General features: G+C 47.1%; 1 protein-coding gene and 1 long non-coding RNA gene across 7 annotated transcripts in view; one reads left to right on the plus strand and one right to left on the minus strand.

Moving 5' to 3' along the window:
* Positions 1-25,154, minus strand: part of LIMK1 (LIM domain kinase 1) — an 82,955-nt gene that overhangs the window by 48,815 nt on the left and 8,986 nt on the right. For 3 of the 5 annotated variants that reach the window (XM_054693608.1, XM_054693611.1, XM_054693610.1), the window contains exons 5-16: positions 23,919-24,125; positions 19,569-19,674; positions 19,295-19,461; positions 18,054-18,237; positions 17,428-17,514; positions 16,989-17,120; positions 15,560-15,619; positions 15,211-15,276; positions 14,016-14,172; positions 11,584-11,639; positions 11,176-11,333; positions 8,670-11,061 (exon numbers count right to left, since the gene is read on the minus strand). In XM_054693608.1, coding sequence (XP_054549583.1) covers positions 10,899-11,061; positions 11,176-11,333; positions 11,584-11,639; positions 14,016-14,172; positions 15,211-15,276; positions 15,560-15,619; positions 16,989-17,120; positions 17,428-17,514; positions 18,054-18,237; positions 19,295-19,461; positions 19,569-19,674; positions 23,919-24,125 — 1,543 coding nt within the window. In that variant the 3' untranslated portion in view covers positions 8,670-10,898. Of the gene's footprint in view, positions 1-5,628; positions 5,782-7,652; positions 7,740-8,669; positions 11,062-11,175; positions 11,334-11,583; positions 11,640-14,015; positions 14,173-15,210; positions 15,277-15,559; positions 15,620-16,988; positions 17,121-17,427; positions 17,515-18,053; positions 18,238-19,294; positions 19,462-19,568; positions 19,675-23,918; positions 24,126-25,154 lie in introns of those variants that run through there. The other 2 variants (XM_054693609.1, XM_037506815.2) reach the window with 2 other exon arrangements.
* LOC119241509 (uncharacterized) lies at positions 8,153-9,734 on the plus strand. Of its 2 annotated transcripts, XR_008551212.1 has the most exons (4): positions 8,153-8,362; positions 8,969-9,223; positions 9,326-9,388; positions 9,467-9,734. It is a non-coding gene; the product is annotated as an uncharacterized LOC119241509 (long non-coding RNA). The 2 variants fall into 2 exon arrangements; XR_005124330.1 differs by lacking the exon at positions 9,467-9,734 and having other exon boundaries at positions 9,326-9,419.

The raw sequence follows: 25,154 nt of genomic DNA on the forward strand, positions 1-25,154 counted from the left end.
CACCATGCCAATCAATACAATGGGGCACTAGAGAAATACATATTAAATTCACAATTAGATGCCAGTGACTAAAAATAAGACTGATCATGCCCACAGCTGTTGAGGGCACAGAGCAGCTAGAACTTACAGGCATTGCTGGTGGAAATGAACAATGTGCAGCCACTTAGGCAGTTTCTTATAAAGTTAAACACATACCATATGACCTAGCCATTTCACTTCTGGGTATTTATTCAATAGAAATGAAAACACATATCATTGCAATGATTTGTATATAATTGTGTAATAGCCCGAAACTGGGAACAACCAAAATGTCCATTAACAGAAAAATGTATAAACAAATTGGAGTATATTCATACAATGAAATATAAATGAGCTGCAAGGATCAAATACAACTGTACTCAGCAACATGGATGCACCTGGAAAGAATCATGTTGAACAAAATAAGGTAAACATAAAAAAGCTAATGCTGTTGGATTCCATTTATTTGAAGGGACAGGAAAAGAGAACAGGAAAATATATTCTAATTTGAAAGAAATCATAACAGTGGGTGCCTTTGGGGTGGTGGTGCAGGGGGTTGATAGGAGGAGAAAAAAGGGAACTTTCTAGAGACATGAAGATGTTCTATATCTTGATTGGCACAGTGGTTACCTGGGTGTATACATTTATTACAGTTCTTCACATTAGGCACTTAAGATTTGTGCATTTTACTGTGCTTAAAATTTGTCTAAAAATTGTCTTGGCAATTCATTTTCCACATTTTGTGTTTTAGGCTCATTAAATCTCTTCTTTTTTCAGTGCTAACTAATGGAATTCTGGGGGATAGGCTTGAAAATGCTGCTAATCAAGAAAATCTTAGAAAAAGACATTTACACTGTATGTTCTTGTTCTACAGCTGCTGAAGTGCAGACATCATTCTCACAAAGCTATAGGAAATTGAGAGTATTCACAATAGTGACAGTTCCACACTCCTGTCTGATATGATAGTGTGCAAATGTATAATCCTCTTCATGAAATGGCATTTGTTCAAATTAGTCTTTTAAGATACTCAAACTTTAGGGTTTTTTTTTTACTATATTTTCATAAACTGTAAATAATAATCCCTGAAATTCTACATACTGGTTATCTTATTTAATAATTGATTGCCTTTATAACATTTGATGCATATGATTTCTGAAAGATATAAATAATTAAGATTATTTTTGTTATAGTCAAGAAAGGCTCATTGAAAATTTCCCCTTCCTTTCTTTGAAAAATTTAATAAAACTACAAACCGATTGTATTTGTTGTTCAAATAGAGGGCTGTAGAGTCTGAATGAATCTCATTTAAATTTATTTATAGGGCCAAGAAGGGGAGGCAGAGGGGGTTGATGGCTGGTTTGATGGAATGGAATGGTCAAGAGGTTAACGTAGAATAAATATTGAATGATTTAATTATTGAGTGAATAATTTATCAGGTGCTCATTCTGAGAGTAAGATGGTAGCTAGGAGCCTAGTTCTTGTAAGTTCAAATACCCATTATTTTATTCTGCAAATATTTCAGCTCCTTTCCTGGTACCAGTACTACATCAATTAGAGACCAGTCAGGATAACAGAAACTGAAATGTATAATTTACCAGGACCTAGAAGCTCTAAGCTGCATCTCCATGGAGCTGGTGTTCAGCACCCTGAGGACAGGGTGATGTTCAGGTTACTGAGGAGGAGCTCGAGCTCCGAAGAGGGAGAGCTTTGGGCAGCCTGAGCTCTTGTGTGCTCAAAGTGGTTTAGGGAAGAAGCCAAATGCTGCTTGAGTAACAGACAATCCTTGGAAAACTGGAAGGAAGTATTTTTCCCTTTTGTCCATCTTCCAAGGTTCCTTTAGTGCTTCCTGTTGTCAGAAGTTAGAAGGAAGTCAGCTGGCAAGAGAATAAGACCTTGAGATTGTGAACTTGATTTGGTTTATTTTTGATTTTGAACTCAATGCTGAGCACCTTGTCAATGTATATGGGATTCTGGTATCCCAGAGTCTAGCACAGAGGCACCTTAGGGGCCTCCCTCGTGGCCCAGGGGTTAAGTCTCAGCACCCATCAACATATGGCCTGAGTCAGGGAGCTGCAGACCCACATATGGCACAGCAGATCTCTCCTGACTTGCCTGCTACTCCCCTCAGCAGTGCATTTCTGTAAATCTGACTGCTCTTCTGCCCACTCTGTCTCTGGTGAATCCTCTCACTGCCGCACCTCTGGCCTGTACCCCAGTTCTAAGTAAAAAAAAATTTAAAAAGAGGTGCCTTAGTAAATTTAATTATCACTCATAGTTGCTTGAGATGGAGTATCTGTCAAACTCAATGCCATGTGAAAACAAGTGGCTAAGAAAACTATAAGGATGGGCCTCCCGGGTGGCGCAGCGGTTGAGCGCTGGGTTGCGAAGCTCCCCGCGGCCTCTGCGGCACCGGTTCAATCCCCGGCTGCTCCCCGCCCACCGGAGGAGGGTCCCACACGGCGCGCAGACCTCTCCTGCCCGCCCTCTCCTGCCGCCCGCTGCTCCCCTCAGCAGTGTGCTTCGGTCCTTCTGCCTGCCCTGCTCCCCGCTCTGGCTCTGGTGAATTCTCTCACCCTCCCGTGCTTCTGACTGTACCCAGTGCTTGTATAAACAAACAAACAAATAATAAAATAAAATACGTGCCTTAGAAAAAAAAAAAAGAAAACTATAAGGATGGTGAGGTGGGCTGGCTCTTTCTGATGACCTGCAGTTGCAGAAAGAAAAGGATTAGCTTGGGGCTTCAAATTTTCAACTCAAGTCATGGTCAGAGAATTGGAGAGGTTTTTACGGTGGCTGTATCAGATATCTGTTGCCACTGAACAAGTTATTTTAGAATTCAGTGACTTAAAATAGTAAAGGCTTATCTAAGTTCCTGAGGCCCAAAAATCAGGAATGGCGTATCTGGACAGTCCTGGCTCAGAAAGTAAGTTTGCAGCAAAGAGATTAGCTGAGGCCATGGTCAGTTGAAGACTTGACTAGACCTGGGAGGATCCACCTCAAAGATACTTCACACAACTAGAGAGTTGGTGCTGGATGATGTCTATGTTTTCCTTCCAATTGCTTCATGTATTTCAAAACAATGTTTTCACGTACCTGCACATTTCAGTTACGTCTTCTTGGTTATTAACACTTTGATCGTAATGTAATTTCCTCTTTACTCCTAATAATTTTCCCAGTTCTGAAGTCTACTTGTTTGGTTTTAATCTAGTCCAATCCAACTCAATCCAAACTATATATGGCCAGTTCAATTTAAATATATGTTTACAAATATTTTTTATATGTTGCAAGTATTTACTCTTGACTTTGGTTAGGCTTTTAAAAAGTATTATTTTAAACTCTAGAGTAAAATAGATTTCTTTTTCTGCCTTCAGTTCCACGTGTTTCAACATATTTATAGATTAATATAACCACAACCATAATTCGAATATAGAAGTCCTATCACCCTCAAAAAACTCCCTCCTGTTGCTTAATTTTAGTTAATTCTTGCCCCCGTCTAATCCCTGGGCATTCTCCATTCCTGCAATCTTGCCTTTTCTAGAATGTCTAGAATCATACTGTCTGTAATCTTTTGAGATTGACTTCTTTCACTCAGTATAGTGCTTTTGAGATTTATCAATGTTGCATGTCTCAAAGGATCATTCCTCTTTGTTACTAAGTAGGATTCCACTCATGGGCTTACTGCAGTTTATTCATTTACCTGTAGGTCATCTGGGTCATTTCCAGGTTTTGTCAGTTATTGAAGAGAGCCTGTAGAAACATTCATGTACGTATAGGGTATGTGTACACAAGTTTTAATTTCTCCAGTGCAAATACCTAGGAATGGTTTTATAGGGTTATATGGTAAATTATACAGTACAACGATGATAAATGTATGACTTTGTAAGAATAAAGAGTGGCTGTGTCACTTGGCATTCCTGCTAGCAATATATGAGTGTTCCAGTTCCTCCAAGTACTCACCAACACTTGGCGTTGCAGCCATTCTATTAGGTGTGAGTTACATCTCATTGCAATTTTAATTTGTATGTCCCTGAGTGATATCTGTTTTCAGATGTAGTGATATAAAAACCTTTTGCCTACTTAAAAAAAAACAACTGGTTTGTTTGCTTTATTTTTCAGTTTTGACAGTTATTTAGATATTCTTTTCCAGATATGATTTACAAATGTTTTCTTCCTATCTGATTTTTGTCTCTTTATTCTCTCTGTATTTTTGTAGAGCAAAAGTCCAATTTATCAATTTTTTTCTCTTTTGTGGATTGTGCCTTTGCAGTCATATCTAAGAGCTCTGCTTAGCCCAAAATCATGCAGACTCTCTCCTGTTTTCTTCTCAACATTTTATACTTTTATATTTATGACCCAGTTTGAGTTAATTTTTGAAATTTGAGAATTAATCTGGGATTTTGCTTATTTAGGATATATGGATGTCCTATTATTCCAAAGACACTTGTTGTAAAGACTATCCTTTATTAAATTGCCTTTGCATCTTTGTTAAGAAGCAAGTGGCCTCTCTGTGGCACAGCGGGTAGAGCACAGTGCTGTGAAGCCATCCGCAGCCTCTGCAGTGCTGGTTCAATTTCCTGCCGGCCAGGGAGATTCCCACAAGGCAAGGCAGACCTCTCCTGTCTAGCCTGCTGCTCCCCTCAGCAGTGCTTTTGGTCCGTCTGCATGTTCTGCTCCCCGTTCTGTCTCTGGTGAATCCTCTCACCCTCCCGTGCCTCTGACCTCTACCCCAGTGCTTGTATAAATAAAAAATAAATCTTAAAAAAAAAAAAAAAAGGGCTTCCCCTGGTGGCGCAGCGGTTGAGCGCTGGGCTACGAAGCTGCCCGTAGCCTCTGCAGCGCCGGTTCACTCCCTGGCCACCTGCGAGGGTCCCACATGGTGCGCAGACCTTTCCTGCCGTGCCCACTGCTCCCCTCAGCAGTGTACTTCATCAGTCTGCCTGTTCTGTTCCCAGCTCTGTCTCTGGTGAACCCTCTCACCCTCCTGTGCTTCTGACTGTACCCAGTGCTTGTATAAATAAATAAATAAATCTTAAAAAAAAAAAAAAAAAGCAAGTGGCTCTCTATATGTGGGTATCCCTGTGAGCTCTGTTCTGCTCCACTGGTTTCTCTGTCCATTCCTTTGCCGGTACCTGTCACAGTACAGTGTAGATTTATAGTAAGTCTTCAAGTTGAGTAGTGCGCTTTCCTTCCAACTTTTTCTTTCTCTAAAATTGTTTTAGCTTTCTTAGTCCCTGTTTTTCCATATAAGTTTTAAAGTCAGTTTGTCTATTTCTACAAAAAAAAAAAAAAAATCCTGGGACTTTGGTTGGAATTGAGTTAAATCAATAGATCAATTTGGGCAGAATTAACATCTGAAGATGAGGTCTCCCCACTTAGTCTTCTTTGGTTTCTTTCTTCAGCATTTTATAGTTGGATTTATAATTTTTAGACTCACTTTTGTTAGATTTCTTTTTTTCAAGCTGTTCAAGATGGTGTTTAAAAATACTTTGGTTTCCAACTGTTACTTGGTAGTATATAGAAATACAACTGTATCTTCTAACTTTGCTAAATTTCATTTTAGGGTTTTTTTTTTTTTTTTTTTTTGGCAGATTCATGTCTATGTAGATGATCACATCCTCTGAAATAAGAAAAGTTCTGTTTCTTCCTTTCCCACCTGTGTACTTCTAAACCTTCTTGTCTGTTTCCTTATCTTCCTGGGCTGTTCAGGGCTTCTGGTCCAGGGCGAATAGGAGAGGGCCAGTTGTACCTCCTGCCCTTTCTCACCTGATTTTAGGGAGAAAGCACACATTCTTTCACTTTTTTTTTTTTTTTTTAGATTTTATTTTTATATAGATGAACTGGGGTGTAGGCCAGAGGTGCGGGAGTTGAGACAATTTACCAGAGACAGAGTGGGGAGTAGAACAGGTGGATGTACTGAAATATTCTGCTGAGGGGAGCAGCTGGCGAGACAGGAGAGATCTGCTGCACCATGTAGGTCAGTTCCATGGCCAGGGATCAAATTCAGGCTGTAGTGGTGATAGCACTGAGACTTAACCCCTAGGCCATCAGGGAGGCCCACATTCTTTCACTTTTTTTTTTTTTTAAAGATTTATTTATTTATACAAGAACCAGGGTACAGGCCAGATGCGTGGGAGGGTAAGAGGATTCACCAGAGACAGAGCAGGGAACAGAACAGGCAGACTGACGAAATACACTGCTGAAGGGAGCAGTGGGCGAGACAGGAGAGGTCTGCTGTGCCATGTGGGATTCTCAACGGCTGGCAGGAATTGAACCTGCACTGCAGAGGCTGTGGACAGCTTCACAGTGCAGCGCTCAACCGCCTGCGCCACCAGGGAGGCCCCATATTCTTTCACTCTTAAGTATAATTAGCTGTTGGTTTTTGAAGCCACCCTTCTTTGCTTCGAGGAAGTCACTGTGTATTTTTAGTTTGCTAAGTTATTTTTTAAATCTGCAAACCTTTTCTGTCAATGCTTCAGTTTTTTGATAATGATCTAGTAATAGAATAGAGAACATTGACTGATTTTTAAAAGTGAGATCTAATTCACATTCCTTAAAATCCACCATTTTCAAGTATACAATTCAGTGGTTTTTAACATGTTCAGAGTTGTGCAACCATCACACTAATTCCAGAACATTTTCTTCATTGCCCAAATAAACTCCTTTTACATTCCTGATAGCAATGTATGAGGGTTTCAATTTTTTCACATCCTCACTTATTACTGTCTTAACACCTTACATTGTGTCATTTTTTATTGCTATGGGCGTGCAGAGGTCTCTCACTGTGGGTTTGCATTTTTTCACATGCTTATTGGTCATTCCTGTCTTCTTTGAGAAATACCTATTCAAGACCTCCACCCATTTTTAAAAATGGGAAATTTATCTTTTTATTATTGTGTTCTGAGTTCTCTAACCATTCTGTATACAAATCCCTTATCATATATGATTTGCAAATATTATCTCCCATTCCATGGGTTCTTACTTTCTCAATAGAGTCCCTTAGTGCACAAGCTTTACATTTTGATGAAATGGATTGTTTAAGTCAACCAAAACTTACCAAAGAAAAAACATGACTTATCATTTTTTTCCTACTAAATGAACTGAATTTGTAGTTTAAAACCCTTAAAAAAAGAAAGCTTCAGGCCCAGATGGTGTCACTGGCAAATTTAAAAAGGAGAAACACCAATTCTACACAATCTCTTCCAGAAAACAGAAGAGAAGGAAACATTTTCTAACTCATTTTATGAGGTCAGAATCACTGAGAAACCAAAATCAGATACAAGAGAAAATTACACTCCAGTAGCATTCAAGAATATAAAAACAACCATCTTCAGCAAAATATTAGTAAATAGAATCCATCAATATCTAAAAATAATGTACTATGACCAACTAGGGTTTATCCCATGAGTGTAATAGTGATTCAATTATTTAAAAAAAACCCATGGGAATGTGGAGAAATTGGAATTGTCATTCCCTGCTAGTGGGAATATTTAAAATGATGCAGCCACAATACCCAACAGTGTGCAGGACCTCAGAATGTTAAAACACAGAGTCATCACATCTCTATGATAGCATCCAGCATTTCCACTCTTAGATACATAAACAAGAGAAATGAAAACATATGTATACACACAAACCTGCACATGGATGTTCATAGTTGCATTACTTGTAATAGCCAAAAGTTGAAAACTCAAATGTCCAATTGCTTCATTGATTGGTAAGATCTGGCATACACAGAACACACAGTGAAATACTATGCAGTCATAAAAACGAATGAAGTACCAATACATGCTACAGTGTAGATGGACCTTGAAAATGTCACGTTAAATCAGACATATAAGGTCACATATTGGCGATTCTATGTATATGAAATGTCCAGATGAGGCAAATTCAGAGAAATATTAGTGCGGGTATAGGGAATAAGTGCTAGTGGATACAGGGTTTCCTTTTAGGGTGATGAAAATGTCCTAAGTTGTGGCAATGGTTGCATAACTCTGTGAATACATTGGAAACTATTGAATTTTACCTTTCAAGTGAGTAACTTTTGTGTGAATGATCTTATAAGTGGTAAAAAAGCAATTATGACATCATAACCAATTGTAGAAATGAGGACTCCGTTCTGTTGTATATTTTCTTCTTTGAGCATGTGCCCGTCAACTTTTCCTTTCCCACTTACTTTACGTGTTGATGATGATGAACTTTTAAGTCTTTAGGTTTCAGAATATTCTAGTGGAATCCTGCCTGGAATTAACACTGAGTGGAGATGATGACTATGGAAATTTGCTGAACCTCCTTTTCTGGGAGAGAATGATCCAACTATACACAGAAGATGCTTCCCTCTTGCTAGGTAGAGCCACAAAGTTGTAAGCGTTGTATGGAAACTGAATGCCAGAAAGGGGTGTGGGGTGATGAGACCCAAAAGGGTGGACTCTGCTGGCTGTTTACTCTATCTCAGCCCCAAGAGATAGCTCAGTCCCTTTTCCTTTCTGTGATATTGCTGGACCACTGAAAACTACATTTCCCAGACTTCCTGGCCAGTTGGCTGTTGGCCAGTTAAGAGACTTGAAAGTGAAAGAGAAGAGACTTTCTTCCGCTCTCCACTGCCTTTCAGCATTAGCAGACACTGGCTCCAGCACCGACCGTTTTTTACCTACCTTCTTAGAGCTTCCAGCACCAACTGCTTTGAGTCCAACCCTCACCCCCAACTCATAAAAAATGCAAGCACTGGTCCCAATGGGTTCCTTCCTCCAAGTTCCAACCCAGTGTCCAAGATTAGCCCCTGTGACCCCGCCTGGCCCTGGTATTTGTGACCTTGTATGGTCCTCTCCCACACCTAATCAAGGTTGGCCTCTGTGACCAATGGAATATCATGACATGATGCCGCGTGACTTCTGAGACTAGGTCATAAAAGACATGGTGCTTCTGCTTTGCTCTCATGGTATGTTCACCCTAGAGGCTGCTGTGAGGACAAAATGCCCTGAGCAGGACTGAGCCTCCCACTGACACCAGCATCAACTTGCCAGTCGCGTGAGTGAACCCCGGGCAAGGCTCTTTAGTCCTCTGGCCCTCATCATGCCTCAGACTCTGCAGCCCCAATAACTGACCAAAACAACAGGAGAGACCCCAGGTGAAAACCACCCACCCACCTCAGGAGACACCAGACCGAACTACCCACCAAGGTGCTCCCAATATTCTTGACAGAGAAAGTGTAAGGAGCGATTGCTGTTATTTTAAGCCATCAAGTTGAAAGGGTGGTATGTTAAGCAAATCAATAACTCAAGTAACCATGTTTCTTAAATGCTTCCTGCAGTTCATTATCTCTGGGTTACCCCAGTATTCACATCCTACCAATCAAATGTCTTCCAGCAGCAGTGTAAGTATGTCCCTGGATTAAATGCCCTATATTTGAGTAACTAGTGTGGTTTCTGTTTTCTTGATAGGATGCTTTCAGTTTCAGGAAGAAAACATTAAAAGAAAGCAAAACACTCCTTAGTGCCTCCCTGTTCTCCTTCCACAACCCAGGAAATTTGGAAAAGTCTGGACTTGTCCCAGCTGAGCTACCTGTACTACACAACACTGGGCTGAGGTCAGACTCTCCTGTCCTGGGTGTCCACTGCCTACACTCCTCCCATCTTCCACCAGGCCTCTAGGCACAAGTTCCTCTCTTGTCCTATTTCTATGGGGCCCCGGGACACACATGGCAACATGGGGTCTGGGTGGGGAATACAGAATTTATTTATTGTTCTGTGTCTGGGTTTTGCTCCTTAGACATGACAATTCCTGGATGGAGGTGACTGTCTCACCTCCCTGAGTGGTAGTCCCATGGGCCTGTTTAAAATTGTTTTCCAGGTTCAAAGTGCACTGAGAAGGTTTCACAGTTTTTAATACTTTCTAGATGCTCAACTGAGGCAAAGTGACAAAATGGCCCTCCCGCCCCCGCCCGCCAAAAAAATAAAACCCCAAGCCCCAGGCAGCTGCTGCTGCAGCCGTATGAAAAAATAATACAAACTCTCCTTAAAAAATAGATTACACAGAAAGAACCCAGAGGACAGAGGGACACTGGGGAGGGGATGCGGGGGCAGCTCCAGCCACCGGCAGGAAGCCTCGAGGAGAGGCCTGGGGGGGCACTGAGATGAACTTCAGGGGCTGAGATGCTGGTGGACTTTCCTTGTCCGCTCTGCCCAACCTCTCTCTGCTGCTCCCCCCTGCAGCTCTGGCCTAGAGGCCACAGCTCCCCTCTCCTCACCCTGGTACCTGCTTCTGACTAAAGTGGTTTCAATAAAGAAACAAAATGACCCAAAGCAAGAGAGAGCAGCTACCTGGACATAGGGGTTTTACCCAACAGGAGCAGACGTCTCTCTGCATTAGGGGTTTGGATAACTACCAATACCTGCAGCTACCTGGGCACTGCCTGGGGGTAACAGGCCCCAGATTCCCCATCTGGCTCCTAGGAATATGGCCTCTCCTGTGCAACACACCTTCCTGGGGAGGCCTGGTCTGAGGCGTCCTCCAGCCGCCCCTGCATGACCTACAGATGGTGGAGCATGCATAGGATGGTGGCGCGTGGCATGGGACACAACTCACATGGGCCCTCCAGCTCATGCAAGGAGAAGCGAGAGGCGGAGCGGCCCCACTAAGACAGAGGTAAGGCAGGGTGAGGTGATGGTGTGTGTGCAGCTGGACCAGCTCAGGGCCAGGGACAGAGACAAGGCAGGAGCTATGGCTCCCAGGGCAAGAGAAGGCGAGTCAGGGCCTGGTGCTCAGGAGGGGCTGGGTGCCTGCTGCCGGGCTGAGAGTGCCACACCCAGCCACCTCCTGCAGAGGAATCTGGTGCAGGGTGGATTCTCTGGAGGTGGGGGCCAAGGTAGCTGAGTGGGCCGGGCTCAGTCAGGGACCTCGGGGTGGGCAGGCAGTCCACTTTCACCACGCCGGTAGGTCTCCCAGAAGCCCCTGTCCAGCTGCTCCAGCTGTGTGCCCAGTGGCAGGTGGCCGGCCAAGTGCATGCGGAGGGTCTCCAGCCACTGCTCCAGCTTTATGAAGGAGGGTCTAGGTGACAGGGGGTGGGGTGAAGGAAGAGATGGTGGTTTCTGGTTCTGCTGGAGGCTGGTCCCACCTCCAAGGCCACTCGAGCCCTCACCACCAAGCCCCCAACTCACTCACCTCTTCTCAGGGTCCAGGTCACAGCAGCGTACAGTGATGGGGAAGAAGCTTGGGGGGCAGTTTGGGGGGCAGTAGCGGTCCAGGAAGCCTCGAACATTGAGACCAAAGTCCATGGTGCGGGGCAGGTAGTCGGGGTCAGCGTTCACACGCCCGATGATCTGTTCAGCAAGAGGCCCAGTAGTTACCCTGGGGATGCTGGTGCAGGGAGCCACCCAGGTGGGTTTGAGGGTAAGTGACACTGGTGTGGTGCCCGCCTGCCCCTGCACTCCCAGGGGAATGCAGATTGCTGTGGGCAGCCAGCCCTGCTCCCTGAGGCCCCTGCAGACTTCCAGCCTGCAGCCTGAGAGTATGGGGAGTGCAGTGAAGCCACTGGACCCAACACCAACCACTACCTAACCCTGGACCTACCTCGCACAGGACGATTCCAAAGGAAAACACATCCACCTTCTCATCATAGCTGCGGCCTGCACAGAGAGAAGGACTGTCAGCAGGCGAGGCTGGGCTAGGGATGGCGAGCTGGGTGAACCCAGCCAGTGGATTGGGAGCAAGAGGCAGGTGCTAGCAGCCTCCATGGGACCAGGGAGTGGGCTCTGCTCCCTGACCCCACCTGATCTCAGCACTCCTGGTGGTGAGAATGGGAGTCCTGGGCAAGGGGCTCTGAGCCCTGCACAGTCACGGGCAAGTCATGAATTCTGTGGTTGCCCCAAAAGATAACCATGTCAACCCCCTGGAACCTGAATGTTACTTTATTGGAAAAAGAAAAAGGGTTTTGCAGACATGATTAAGGATCCTGAGCTAATTCTGGATTACGCACGAGGGCCCTAACGGCTGTCTCATGTGTCCCAATAAGAGAAACAGAGGAGGAGTGGACACGGAAGGTGAGGAGGTGGCCATGTGAAGATGGGGGCGGAGTCCAGGGATGCCCATCCAAAGCTAGAAAAAGCCAGGAATAGGTTCTCCCCTAAATATCCTGAAGGGAGCACAGCTGTACTGGACTTCAGACTTCTAGAACATGGACATCCCAAAGTCCCTGACTGAGCCTGGCCCACCCAGCTGTCTGTGGCCCCCACTACCAGACTTCCAGAACTATGAGAGCCAATTTCTGTTACTTAAGTCACCTGGTTTGTGGAGATTTGTTATAGCAGCCCCAAGAACAAATATAGCCTGTTTCCCTATTGGGACAAGGAGAGTAATACTACCAAATTAAGAATGTTTGAAACAATCAGTCCACTTCATCAGGATGAATGGATAAAGAGGTTGTGGTCGTATGCAACAGAATACTATTCCATGAGACTGCATGAAAAGAATTTCAGAGAAAAGAAGGAAACCCTGCCATTTGTGACAACATGGACAGATCTTGAGGGCGTTATGCTAAGTGAAATAAGTCACGGACAAATACTGTATGATCTTACGATCTTACCGTCTCAAGCTCACGGATACAGAGAACAGATTGACAGGCACCAGAGGCAGGGTGGGGTGGGTGAAATGGGTGGAGGTCCAAGACTACAAACTTCCAGTCATAAAATAAATAATTCTGGGGATGTAAAGTACTTGCTGGCGACAGCAAGTGAGGACACCGAATTGCATGTTTGTAAGTTGCTGAGAGTAGAGATTAAAAGTTCTACTAAAGAAAGCAAGAAAAAAACATTTGCAATTATGTGTGGTGAGAGATGTTCATTAACTAGACTCACTGTAGTACTTCACAATACATACAAATATTGAATCATTACATTGTATACTTATATAATAAATATATCTTTAAAGAAAAGTCAATCATGGGCCTCCCCGGTGGCGCAGCAGTTGAGCGCTGGTTGCGAAGCTGCCCACAGCCTCTGCAGCGCCAGTTCGATCCCCAGCTGCTCCCCGGCGACCGGAGGAGGGTCCCACATGGCGCGCAGACCTCTCCTGCCGCCCGCTGCTCCCCTCAGCAGTGTACTTCGGTCCTTCTGCCTGCTCTGCTCCCCGCTCTGGCTCTGGTGAATTCTCTCACTCTCCCGCGCTTCTGACTGTACCCAGAGCTTGTATAAATAAATAAATAAATAAATAAATAAATAAATCTTTAAAAATAAAAAAAAAGTCAATCAACACTCTTATCTACTGAATGCTGACTACTTTACCAATCTGAGTTGGTGCTGGAGTCACTCCCTAAAAGCAGGGGCTGTGAGTCCCACCTCGGACCTTATCTGGGGAGCTATGCTAACTGCACAGAGCTGACACTGAGACGCTCCGGGTCGGCCAGTCCTGATCTTGTGTTGCCACATCGCTTGCCATGGAGGGGCCATGATAGGCCTGGTCAAGAATCAGAGGAGCTGTGTGAGGCTGACCGGAGGCCGATGTCCATGCCCTCATCCCTGGACCTGAGAACATGCTCCCCTACCTGGGGCTCTGCAGGTGTGAGGAAGTTAAGGTCTGAGATCGGGAGAGTGCCCTTGACTATGCAGGTGAGCCCTGTGTAATCACAAGGTCCGTATGGAAGAGGGATGCGGTGAGGCCAGAGAGGGAGCTGTGACAATGGCTCGGGTGAGGCAGGGGCCATGAACAGGGATGAGGGAGCCTTTAGAAGCTGGAAAAGCAAGCAGGTTCTCCCTTGGAGCCTCCAGAAGGGAGCAAGCCCTACTGATCCTTGATTTCTGCTCAGCAAGACTGACGCTGGACCTCTGATCAGAACGACAAGGTCATTGTGTTTTTCAAACCAAGTGTGTGGTGATTTGTCATCGCAGCAAAAGGAAGCCAACACAGGGACCTAAGAGGAAGCTGGGGGCTGAGGCTGGGAGAGGCCAAGGGTTGGGTGGCCCGGCTGGGTCTGGGGTCCCTGGGGCCCAGGGGCAGCCCCCACTCACCATTGATCATCTCGGGCGCCATCCAGTAGGGGTTGCCCACCACTGTGTAGCGCTTCTTGCGGTCTGGCTTCTTAAGGCTTCGCAGGTCATCAGACTTTGTCTTTTCTTCCACCATGAGCCGTGCTAGCCCGAAGTCAGCCACTACCACATTCTTGTTCTGGGGTGACAACAAAGCAGAGCCCACTGAGTGCTGCCATGGCCACTTGCCACCTGGTGCTAGCCTGGAGTCTGCATTAGTCCACAGATAGCCCAGGACATGCCCAACACAAGGGGCCTCTGATCACTTTCTGCCAAATCATCGGCAAAGCTTTTTTGTACACAAATGGATTCTGGAGACATAGGGGCTCACAGCTCTCATTAGACTCTAAAGGGGACAGTCCCTGTTGTGAGAACCTTTCCTCACCCTACCCAGCACACCCTGCTCAGGCTGGGTATTGCAGCGATGGCCATGACTAGCAGGGAGCTAGCTCCCTGGGAGGTGGGGCTCAGGCCCCCACCTTGCTGTGCAGACTGCTTCCAGCAGCCTCCTGGGCAGGCCCAAAGGGCAGGGACTCCCGGTCCACTGTCCACTGCTTCCTGACTCACACCACAGGGCCTTTGCATGTGCTGTTGCCGCCACCTAGAAAACCTGGCCACCTGTCTAGAAAATGTCCTCTCTGAATCTTCACCTGCCTGCAGTGTGATGGACAGTGACTTCCAGATTCATGTCCATTTAGAACATCAATGTGACTTCATTTGGAAACAGGGTCTTTGCAGATCTAATTGCCTAAGATCAGGGCACACTGGATTAGGGTGGCTCTAACTGAATGATAAAAGGAGGACATACACAGGCAGAGAGAAGGCGGCCATGTCAAGGCAGAGGCAGATGACTGACGAGACTGCACGTCAAGAATGCCATGGAAGCCAAGCAGCCACCAGAAGCTTGGAGAGAGGCCTGGGACAAATTCCCCCTCAGAGACTATAGAAGGACCCAACTTTGCCAACACTTGGATTTTGGACTTTTGGCTTCCTGAGCTTTCTGAGAACGCATTTCTGTTGCTTTCAGTTATCCACTCTATGGTTTGCTGTGACAACCCATGGAAATAGTACAAGGGGCAGTGGCTACCGCCAGTCACCCTCCTCTGCCTTCTGTGAACAGCCTGTGGCCTCTCTCATCACCATCCCTTCCCCAGCCCCCTTCCCCTGCCAGGCTCACCTCTCGGACCAGGCAGTTATGGGAGTTGAGGTCCCGATGGATGATGTTCATGGAGTGGAGGTAGGCCTGGGGGTGGGGGACACAGAGGTTAGCAGGTAGCTGCACTGAGGGACCTCAGCCCAACCCTGGCACCCCTGAGGCTCCCACCACCCCTCTACAGGGTCCCCCAGTTGGGTCCTGTAGGGGTGCTCTTCCCACTCTTCATTGCTCCTCCCCTGCCCTCATTCAAAGCTTGCTGGTACCTCCATTTCTAAACTCCATGTGGATGTTCAGGTCGGTGATCAAGGGTGGATCTCTAAGGGGGTCAGGTCACTAGCCCACATGGTGTGTGGGAACCAGGACTACTTACCATCCCTGAAGCGATGTCCTTGGCGAAGCTCACCCTCTGGCTCCAGGGGTACTGGCTGTCCTGGGGGGGAAGGACAAGAAAAAGATGGTTGGGGGGGGGCAAAGGGAGCAAGAGAGACAGGAGGGAGCAAGTGCCCTAGAGAGTCCAGGGCCCTCCACCCTCCCTTCTGCACCCACAACTGTCTAAGATGCTATAGGTGTGGGTGAGTGACTCAAAGCAATTTTCTAACAGAGCTGATTTCAAATGCTCAGGAGGGATATTCCTTTATGGTTCCTCCTCCGAGGAAAAAAAGGCTTACCTTCTCTACAAAATCCCATCATTTCAAGTTAAAAAAAAAAAATCTAAACCTACTTTCAGGGTCTGATAGTGGTAGATGGGCCTGGGGGTGGGACGGGGGGTTGCCGGCAGAGCACTAGCCACAAGTCACGCAGGAGAGTAGGAGTTTGGGCTCAAACCATTTGGGGAAAGGCCTGATTCTCTTGTGCCACCCCAGAGACCTCTGGGGAGGCACAAGAGGATCAGTGTTTCTAATTGTACTCAACCACAGAGTAGCTTCCAGGGAACCACACCTGTGGGAACCTGCAGGGACGCCACTCTGGCAAAGCAGGCAATCCAGGATGAGAGACTGAGGCTTTGGGAAGGGGGCTGGGAACCTGGTGTCTCAGCATGACTCCAAGGAGGGGGCAAGCCCTGGGTCCCCAGGACACCACTGTCGGCATGAGAGTTCTAGAAGTGCCCTCCCTAAGCACTTTATTCCTAGATACATCTGTGTCTTTTTCCAAGCTCTTAAACTAAGTTCTGAGTTTTATGAAACCCACCTTATCTGAGACCTTGGTGGAGGGCCTTGTGGACAGTACTGACCACACCAAATAGAACTGTGGAGAGTACTAACCACTGTGTGTGCTATATTTTTCTGTATTGCACATAATTTATAAATTAGCCACAGTAAGTAACTAACAGTGATAACCAATAGCAAAACAGAAACAATCATAAGAACATACTGTGGTCAATGTTATGTGAATGTGCTTTCTCTCAAAATATCTTATGTATCTAATATCTTCTGGCTCCATTAGATCGAGGGTAACTGAAATTGCTAATAATGAGACTGAGGATAAGGGGGAATTATTGTAGGAAAAATCATTTGGTTTTGCCAGAATCCAAGTAAAGTCCCGCCATCCTGCAAGGCAACGTGAACAGGACAGCTGACCCAAGAGCCTGTGTGTCCCCTTGGTGATACCCCCAGTTCTTTGGGTCCCTGGCTTTAATGGAGTGTTTTCTGCTATTCGTTCAGAATCAGGGGTTGAAGAGCTTTGAGACCAGAGCCAATGTACCCTGAATTGCTGAGGGGTTGTGGCTCCGGGAGGAGCTGGCCTGGCCCAGGGTTCTGTGGAGGGAGCAGTGCCTCCCGCAGTGCACTGTGGGCACTCACCATGCTCTTGATGATGCCACGGAGTGTGCCGCCCTTGATGTACTCGGTGATGAAGTTGAGCCTCTTGTCCTTGTATAGCACCCCAATGAACTTGAGCACATTGGGGTGCTCCAGGCATCGCATGACCTTCACCTGGTGGGGTGCAGACAGGCTGGGCCTGGGGCTGTGCCCACATCTCCTCCCTCTGCCATCCCAGCAGAGGCCACAGACAATCCCAACACTGCCCATGGCCCCTCTGGGGCCCACGGCCTCCTTTGCTTGGGTGGCTCCCACCCCCAGGATGTCCTTGCCCTATTGGCCTCCTTTCCCTTCCTTCAACTTGTGGCCTGAGTGTCACACCCTCCCAGAGCCTTGTCTATTTCCTCTCAGTGGGGAAGGGCTGTGGGCCACAGGCCTATTCGAGGCCTGGTCAAGAGGGTGTGAGAGCTGGCCCGCTGACCTCCTTGAGGAATGTCCTCTGGGTTTCCTCGTCGAACCGGATCAGCTCCTTCATCACCATCACCTCGCCTGTCTCCCGGTGCGTCACCTGAGTGGGGACACCAAAGCAGGGAGACTCAGTGCCCACAGAGGCTCTGCTCTAAGCCGGCCCGGCAGAAGACCCTATGCAGGACTGACAGGAAGATGGACGGACAACTCGGACTCTTCAATTTCATGCCACAATCCCAGGCCCATGGCATGGGATTTGTTCTTCCTATAGATGAGACTCAGGGAGGAGTCCTAACAAGCCCAAGGCTTCCCAGTTGGCAGGGGAGCGAGGCTGCTGGAGCTTGGGCCCTGGATAGGGGGAGAATGTGCAGGGGTCACCAGGGTGCTGGCATTAGGCTGGGAATGGGCTACCTTCCACCCTCCAACCCAAGGAACCATCTCCCAACAACCTCCTCCACGCAAAATAGGGGGTATCTCCATAGTACACTCCAGGAGGCCCAGGTGGAGGAGGGCACTGGCCAGGGAGTCTGGAAACCAGTACCCCTTCCACAGGATTCCTGGAGGCACTGGGGGGAAGAAGTAGGCCTGCTGGGTCACATGTAGACCCTAGGCGGCTCACGGCCTACACATGCCCTGTACCTTGATGGCCTGGCCGAAGCAGCCCTTGCCCAGCACTTCGCCATGGATGAGGTCAGAAGGCCGGAAGATGCGGTGTGGTCGGCAAACCACACGGAGGGATTCGGAGCGACCCAGGTCCTTGCGCTGGGAGGCTGGGGAGCTCAGTGAGCCGGCACCTGGAGACCTGTCGATACTGCAGCTCCTCCTGGGGGGAGCAGACATAGTGCCCAGTGCACCTGGCTGAGGCCCAATTCCTGCCCACCATGTTCCCACCTGCCAGTCCTAGGTCACTGCCTGTTCTTCACCCTCACCCTCAAGTTGAGAGGGTGGCAAGGGGCTCTCCGAGGGCTTCAGCCACCCTAATGTCAATGCCCAGTGTCTGTCCTATTCAACCTTCCTGACTGAGGCACCCGTAGGAATATTTGTCCTTGTCCTCCTCTGCCGTGTAATCTGGGTCAAACATTATGTCTCCCAGCATGTGGGTTCCAGGTCAGGGGGTGCAGAAGTAGACAACTGCCCAAGAGGCCTTAACCCTGACACATGTATGGTTCCCTACAGCGGCCTGAGCTCCCGACAAATTCAGGCAAGGAAGAATCGCATTAAAGGTTAAAGGTGGTCCTCCCGGGGTGGTCCCCCAAAGCCTTTACCAAGAGTCCCAAGCAGATCCCACAGTAAGTGGAGTGAGGTCCAGGCTACCTCTGGGTTTCTTCCATGTGCCCCCATCTACCTTCAAGAGAGTATGGTGCCTGGCACCTTCTGCCTGCACCATCCCGACAGCCCTCTAGCCACCTGGCTGCAGGCACTCTCTTACACAGAGGACCCAAATGGTCTCCATGAAGCGTATCACTTTGCTGCATCAATCACCCCTTCAGTTGGGTCCCGTGATGGGTGGGCAATAGCCAAAAACCCTTGACACATCCAAGGCCCTACTGTTAGCTTCTGTATGGGAGCTCATCTGTCCCATCCCAGCCCCCACCCTTGTCCCCAATTCCATCTAAAGGTCCCATCATCCTGAGCTACTTGCCTATAGCTCCCGAGGTACTGGTTCCCCCCGACACAGAGCTCTTTGTAATCCCCAGCTAGGGAGCAGTTTCCCTTGATTTCCTATTTCTCATTGTTTTTCCTTGCTCACAGGCCCAGTACACCTTGCCAGACTGCTTTTTTGCAGGGCTGATTCCCCATCAGACTGAGCTCCTGGATGGTGGGGACAAGGCCCAGCATGAGTGAAGTACCTAGAGACCCCAAGGCCCAGGCTGACTTACAGGATGGGCTTCTGCCGGCCGGAGCTGCCAGCCTCCCCACTGGGTGTGTGAGCTGGGGAGACCAGAGGGCTGGGCTCAGGTTCTGGCCCATGGCCCAATGTGTCGTGGGGGTCGTGCTCAAGAGTCAGCTGGAGCAGGCGGCTGGTTTCCTGGATCAGCAGATCAATCTGGGGAGGTGAGTAGACAGGTAAGTACAGGTGGTAGTCACGGGGGCGCTGGAGGAGCAGGCGTGAAGACACCCCTCTGATTCCGCTTGACTACCCTGGACCCATACCTCATCCAGGGGCACGTTCCGGATGGGAGTACCATTGATCTCTAGGATCCGGTCTCCGACGTGGATGGAATTCTTCACATCGGGGCTCATGCAGCCTGGGTCCACTCTGTGGGCACAGGGCAGTGGTGAGACCCCTGCCTACCTTTCCCCTGGAGCACTTATAGGAAACCAAGGCCCAGGGAATCAGATCAGAGGTAAGGGGGTAAATGGTTCTATCTTGCATAATTCTGCATTGGTGGGAAGAATTTTGTAAGTAGTTGCTAATGTCTGCTTCGGATGTGAAATTGGAGAGAAGTGGCTTGTTGTCTCTGCCGTGAGGACAGAGCTACCCTTTCAACTGCCTGGTGAATCCTAAGAGGGCCTGAATCTACTGGCTTCCAACCTGACTCCACAATCACCATGCAAGATGAAGCTGAGGTTCCCACTCCCCTGGAATCGTGGGGGTCTAGCCATCTGCCCTGAGCCACACTGTAGGCCAGAGCTAACACCCCTCAGATCAGCTAACTTAGGATGGTCAATTTGCCAAACTTTTTTTTTATTGTTAATACGGAAAGTGTCATGAATTTGTGTCATCCTTCCTCGGGGCCGTGTTAATCTCTGGATCCTTCCAAATTTAGTATATGTGCTGCTGAAGCTAGTGCTTTTAACTCTCTGGTGTTAGTTGCATGGTAATCATGTTGTTATAAGAGTTTTTTTTAAAATATTCACCTTGTCTATGTTTGTGATGGAGAGCTGCTAAGATGGGGGCTAGAAAGACTGAGTGCTTTAAGAAAAATGATTCAAAATTCTTTATTATCAAGTCTATGTGCTCACGTGGAGGAGAGGCTCTTCCTTACACCAGAAAGCCAGGTAACAAACAGAGGAGAGCAGAGTGAGAAAATCACCATTCTGTACCATGAAAGTAATGACTGATAAAGGTGAGGTTCACCTGTAAATGCTAGGAACCGTGCGGGGAAAGGTTCTTGGGGACAGGGTATTTAGAGACTCGAGTCTCACAGATGACTTATTGATCCCATTACAAAGGGCAGAATCCTTTTCAGCAGAGAATGGACTGCACTTTATCCAAGTATTCAGAGCTAATGTTCCCAACAAAGGACACACTTTATTGATGTTGTGTGTCTACCAGTGAGATGCAGGGGTAAGGACAGAACACTATGCAGCAGCAGGCCAAACACGTGACCTAAATCTACTGAGGGAAAGACATTAGGCATACCCAAGTGGAGGGACGTTCTACTTAACAGCTGACCCATACTCTGCACAGATGCCAAGGTCAAGGCGGACAATGAAAAGCTGAGGAACTATCACAGATTAAAAGAGACCTTAGAGACATGATGATCCAATGCAGTGGATGATCATGGACCTGCACTGGGGGAAACTTCAGTGAAGGGTGGCATTGAGATAACTGGCAGAACTGAAAGGCAAACTTTGAATCTGAGCTATATATTGGATAAAATGATTGTATCAATGTTAAATTCCCTAAATGTCCTAACTGCATTATAAGATACAACTGATAACTGTATAAGGGAAGACTTTCATTTTTAGGAAAATGCCTGAAGTATTTGGCGCAGGGGGGAGGGATGGGTCTATGATGCCAGCAATTTGCAATCAAATGATTTAGTAGATAAAATGTAAATATATGTGTTATACACAAGCATAAATAAGCTGGAGTGTGTATGAATACATGTGTACATATGTGCACACACATATATAGACAGAGGGTGATACCTCTATCCCCTCCCCACCAAATGTGGCAAAAAGTTAAAATTAGTGAATATTAGTGATGAGTGTATACATATCAAGGTACACTTTATTTTAGCAAACTTACTGTAAATTTGAAAAACTCAAGATAAAAAGATCACAATACAACGAATTTATTTTAACTGATACAGGTTTCTTGTGGATATCACCTTAAAAATACACATCCATTAAACTCAGTCTCCTGCTAAGGGAGCTGGGGCACAGATACATTAAGCTTTCTTAAGATGCTGCTATGAACAAAACGAAAGTGGTCACCTAAGACCAGCAGACAAGGAAGAAAGCAAATGTGGCCAGCAGCCCTTGGGCAAGCTACGCTGCTTTCAAGAAGGCTGTGGCTCTTTGCCAATATTATTAGGGAGGCAGATGTTGGCTGGAGAGAATGCTCATCTGGTGGAAGAGACAGGGAGGGGGGTGCCAGGGGCTCTCCATTTCTAAGATCCTGCCTGGTTGTCAGAGACCAGCTGAGCCCCCTGCCTCTAAGGAGCATTTCCCTTGGCCTCTGGCAAGATGCCCTGGTCTGGGAGTTTCTCCATCTCTCTCACCAGTCGGACCCACTCATTTGTATACATAAGGCAGCTGCTGACCTGGCTGAAGCTCAAGGCAGGGGTGAGCTGCAGATTTCAGCTCAGTAGCTTTCCTTTCTCTGGTTCCATCTTTATTTCAATCAGGCTGAGGCATGGGGCCTGAGGTCCAGCCAGTGGGTGAGAAATGTTCCCTGTGTCAAAGGGAAGCTGGGACCTGGCGCTTAGGCCCAGAGATGGGGACATTTAAAACTACACCTCAACGAGTCAGTGAAGGCCTAGGAGAAATCTTCAAAGGCTCCAAGGCATCCAATTTTTTCATTGCTGAAGGACCACAAAGCCCAGAGAGATGGAATATGTAAATATATGTGTTTACATATGTTTACAGAGCGCTACCAAGGTCACAGTGCACTAGCAACTGGGCTGGCTCCCCACTCTTCATGCCTTTGTGCCCCTCGGACCTTTTCTGCCTGCTGTAGAATTTTCTTTAGGGATGGACCTGCTAGTTTCAAATCCGGGTTTTGTCTGCCTTGCTATGCCTTTATTTTACCCTTATTCTTGAAGATATTTTCATCAAGTATAGAATTCATGGTTGAGGGTTATTTTTCTTGCTCAGTGCATTTAACAGTTATGCTTTAACATTCTCAGAAATGTGCTGTTGGTGATTTTGCTGAGCATCATAGAGAATACTTATTCACACCTGGACGGCACAGCCTAACTACGGGTGGGGGTGGGGGTGGGCGATGGGGTGCAGTCTCTGGGGCCACCACAGTGCACACAGCATGGTTTTTACACAGGGCATGGCCACACCCATGTTTCACTGATTCTGGCTTCATTGTTTCTGTTGAGAAGTCAGCTATCAGTCTCATTGTCCTTTTACTAAGATAATTTTCTTCCGCTGTGGCTACGTTTAAGGACTTTTCTCTTGTTTTAGAAATTTCACTAGATGGGGTAGGTTTCTTTTTATTCTGCTGTTTGGGATTAATGGGGTTTGAGTGTGCTGGCATCAGTTCTGAAAAGTTCTCAAGTCACTGTATCTTCAATTATCGCCTTGCTCCCATTCTCTCTCTTCTTCCAGAATTCTAAATAGTAATTATCAGATCCTGTCCTTGTCCTCCAAACGTCTTAACCTTTCTTTCACAGTTCTCATCTTTCTAGAACCCTACTCTGCTGTTAAGCACTTGCACTGAGGCTTTTATTTTAATAACAAATATTATTGTAATAATTTCACTCAATAAATCTTAACATTTAAATTTAATATTTACTTAGTATCTTAATATAATTACAGAATAATATAAAATTTTAATAATTATATTTTAATATATTTCTTTTACTTGGTTCTTTTCCAAACTTATTTGCTCTTTACTAATTTTTTCAAGCTTTTTGTATTTATGGAAACATGCTAAGCATTATTTCAGTTTCTGATACTTTCGGTTTTGGGTGGCTTTTCTCTGGGCACCTTGCTTCCTTATATGCTTAGTGATTTTTGCCTGAATCACCCATCTTCCTTGGGACATTTATCTCATTCAACGAAGCCTCATGGTGGGATCCTCCAGAAGGATTTATATCTGAGTCTGTCAGAGTCTAGGAGCATGGGCAGTTAGGAAGCACATTCAACACTGACAATTTTATCTTGAGGTTTTTTTGAGACCCACCCAGACATAATGAACTTGGCTTGTAAACCCAAGTTTATAAGGTCTCAGGGAGTTTCCTTCCCCTTTCATTCAAATTCAAATCAGTTTATCTTACTTTCTGGGAGTGGGAGCCTGATGAGAGGTGCGGTTATCTCCCACCCATCACCCTGAGTGCTCTTGGTCCCAGCTCTGGGGTGGAGGGGGAGGAGCGGCTCTATCAGACCCACTTTTTGAGCAGCTCAGGGCTCTGAGTGGCCTAGTCATGAAAAGATTTGAAAATTGAACCATAATTTTCAAGTACCAGGTTGTCAGAGCTGGGTTCTACCTGTCCAAATGCTCGCTTATTCTTAGGGCCCCAGCCCCAGAGTTTGCCACCCACCTACAGCACCCACAGCCACAGTCATACCAGCTGCAGCCTCAGCAGGCCAGTCACTCACCCCTGGACGCGAACCGTGTGGGAGTGCTCTGTGCCGCAGCCTGGCGGGCCATGAGGAGGATCAATAGAGACCGAGAGGCCACGTTTGCCGTGAGTTGAGGCTGGGATGGATACGAGAGTTACTGTGTGGGGCAGGTGGGAGCTGGGGGAGTCAGGCAGGATCTGCTCGATGACGGGGGTCACCACAGTCTGGTAGTAGCAGTGCCCACTGCAAAAGCCGCAGATGGTGAGGACACAAAGAATGGGGGAAAAAGAGCGTTAGGACAGTCACCAGCATTACCTCCCACCTCCCCTGCTACCCCCAGTCCTAGCGTCCTTTCTGCCACGCCCCTTTCCTTCACTACTCCCATGGGGAGGATGGTCTTAGCTGCCTGATGGCCTGGGAAGGACTAAGCATGCCCTTCTCAGTCCAGCCCAGCCCAGCCCTTGCTCCTCTCTGGGGCTCAGTCATCCTGGGTTTGTCTATTCTCTGTCATGCTGTAAGATGACCTGGGATAAATCCAGCTTAAGCGGACTTGATTCCAAGTCCATTTGGGATCAAACAACCCTCAAACCCAGCTTTATCAGTGGTGTGTATAGAATTTGTTTGGTCTCCGTCCTGGTTCCTGAGAAAGAGGCTCTAAATTCTTGGAATAGGAGTGTCTTTCTTTTCACACCTGAGTTGATCTTACTGATATGACTCAGCATGGGGGCTGGCCCCCGCCATGCCACCACCGGAAAGATGAACTGGTGAGTAGGTGGGGGAAAATGAAGGGGACTAGAGAGTGGGTTCAATCACCTGGCCAGGCAATCAATCTTGCCTAATAAGACCCTGCAGGGTGTGTGTGCCCACGTGTGTCACATGTGCTGACTCCCTGAAGAAGTATGGAAGCTCTGCATTGGGATCCTCCCAGACTTCACCCTTTGTACCTCACCTCTTCATATGGTTGATCTGTTGAAAAAACTTATAACCCTAAATACATAGCACTTTCCGGAGCCTGTGGGTCAATTAAGGAATTGTCAAATCTGATGGGGTTGTGGGAAGCCCTAACTCTGTAGCCAGTTGGGGACCACTGAACTCGCAGCTGGCATTTGAGGTGAGGGTGGTCTTGCCAGGCCCGGGGCCCTGCACGTGTGAGGTCAGTGCCTGTGAAAAGGCTGAGGCTGAGGCCCTCTAAGTCTGACTCCTGTGTTGCATCTCCCAGTCACTTCTGCACTGTCACCGGCAGGCATGACCGCCTCCCTCAACCTCACCTTG

This window comes from Talpa occidentalis, unplaced genomic scaffold (genome assembly GCF_014898055.3).
Source record: "Talpa occidentalis isolate TD23 unplaced genomic scaffold, MPIMG_talOcc4v2.1 talOcc4.12, whole genome shotgun sequence".
Lineage (NCBI taxonomy): Eukaryota > Metazoa > Chordata > Mammalia > Eulipotyphla > Talpidae > Talpa > Talpa occidentalis.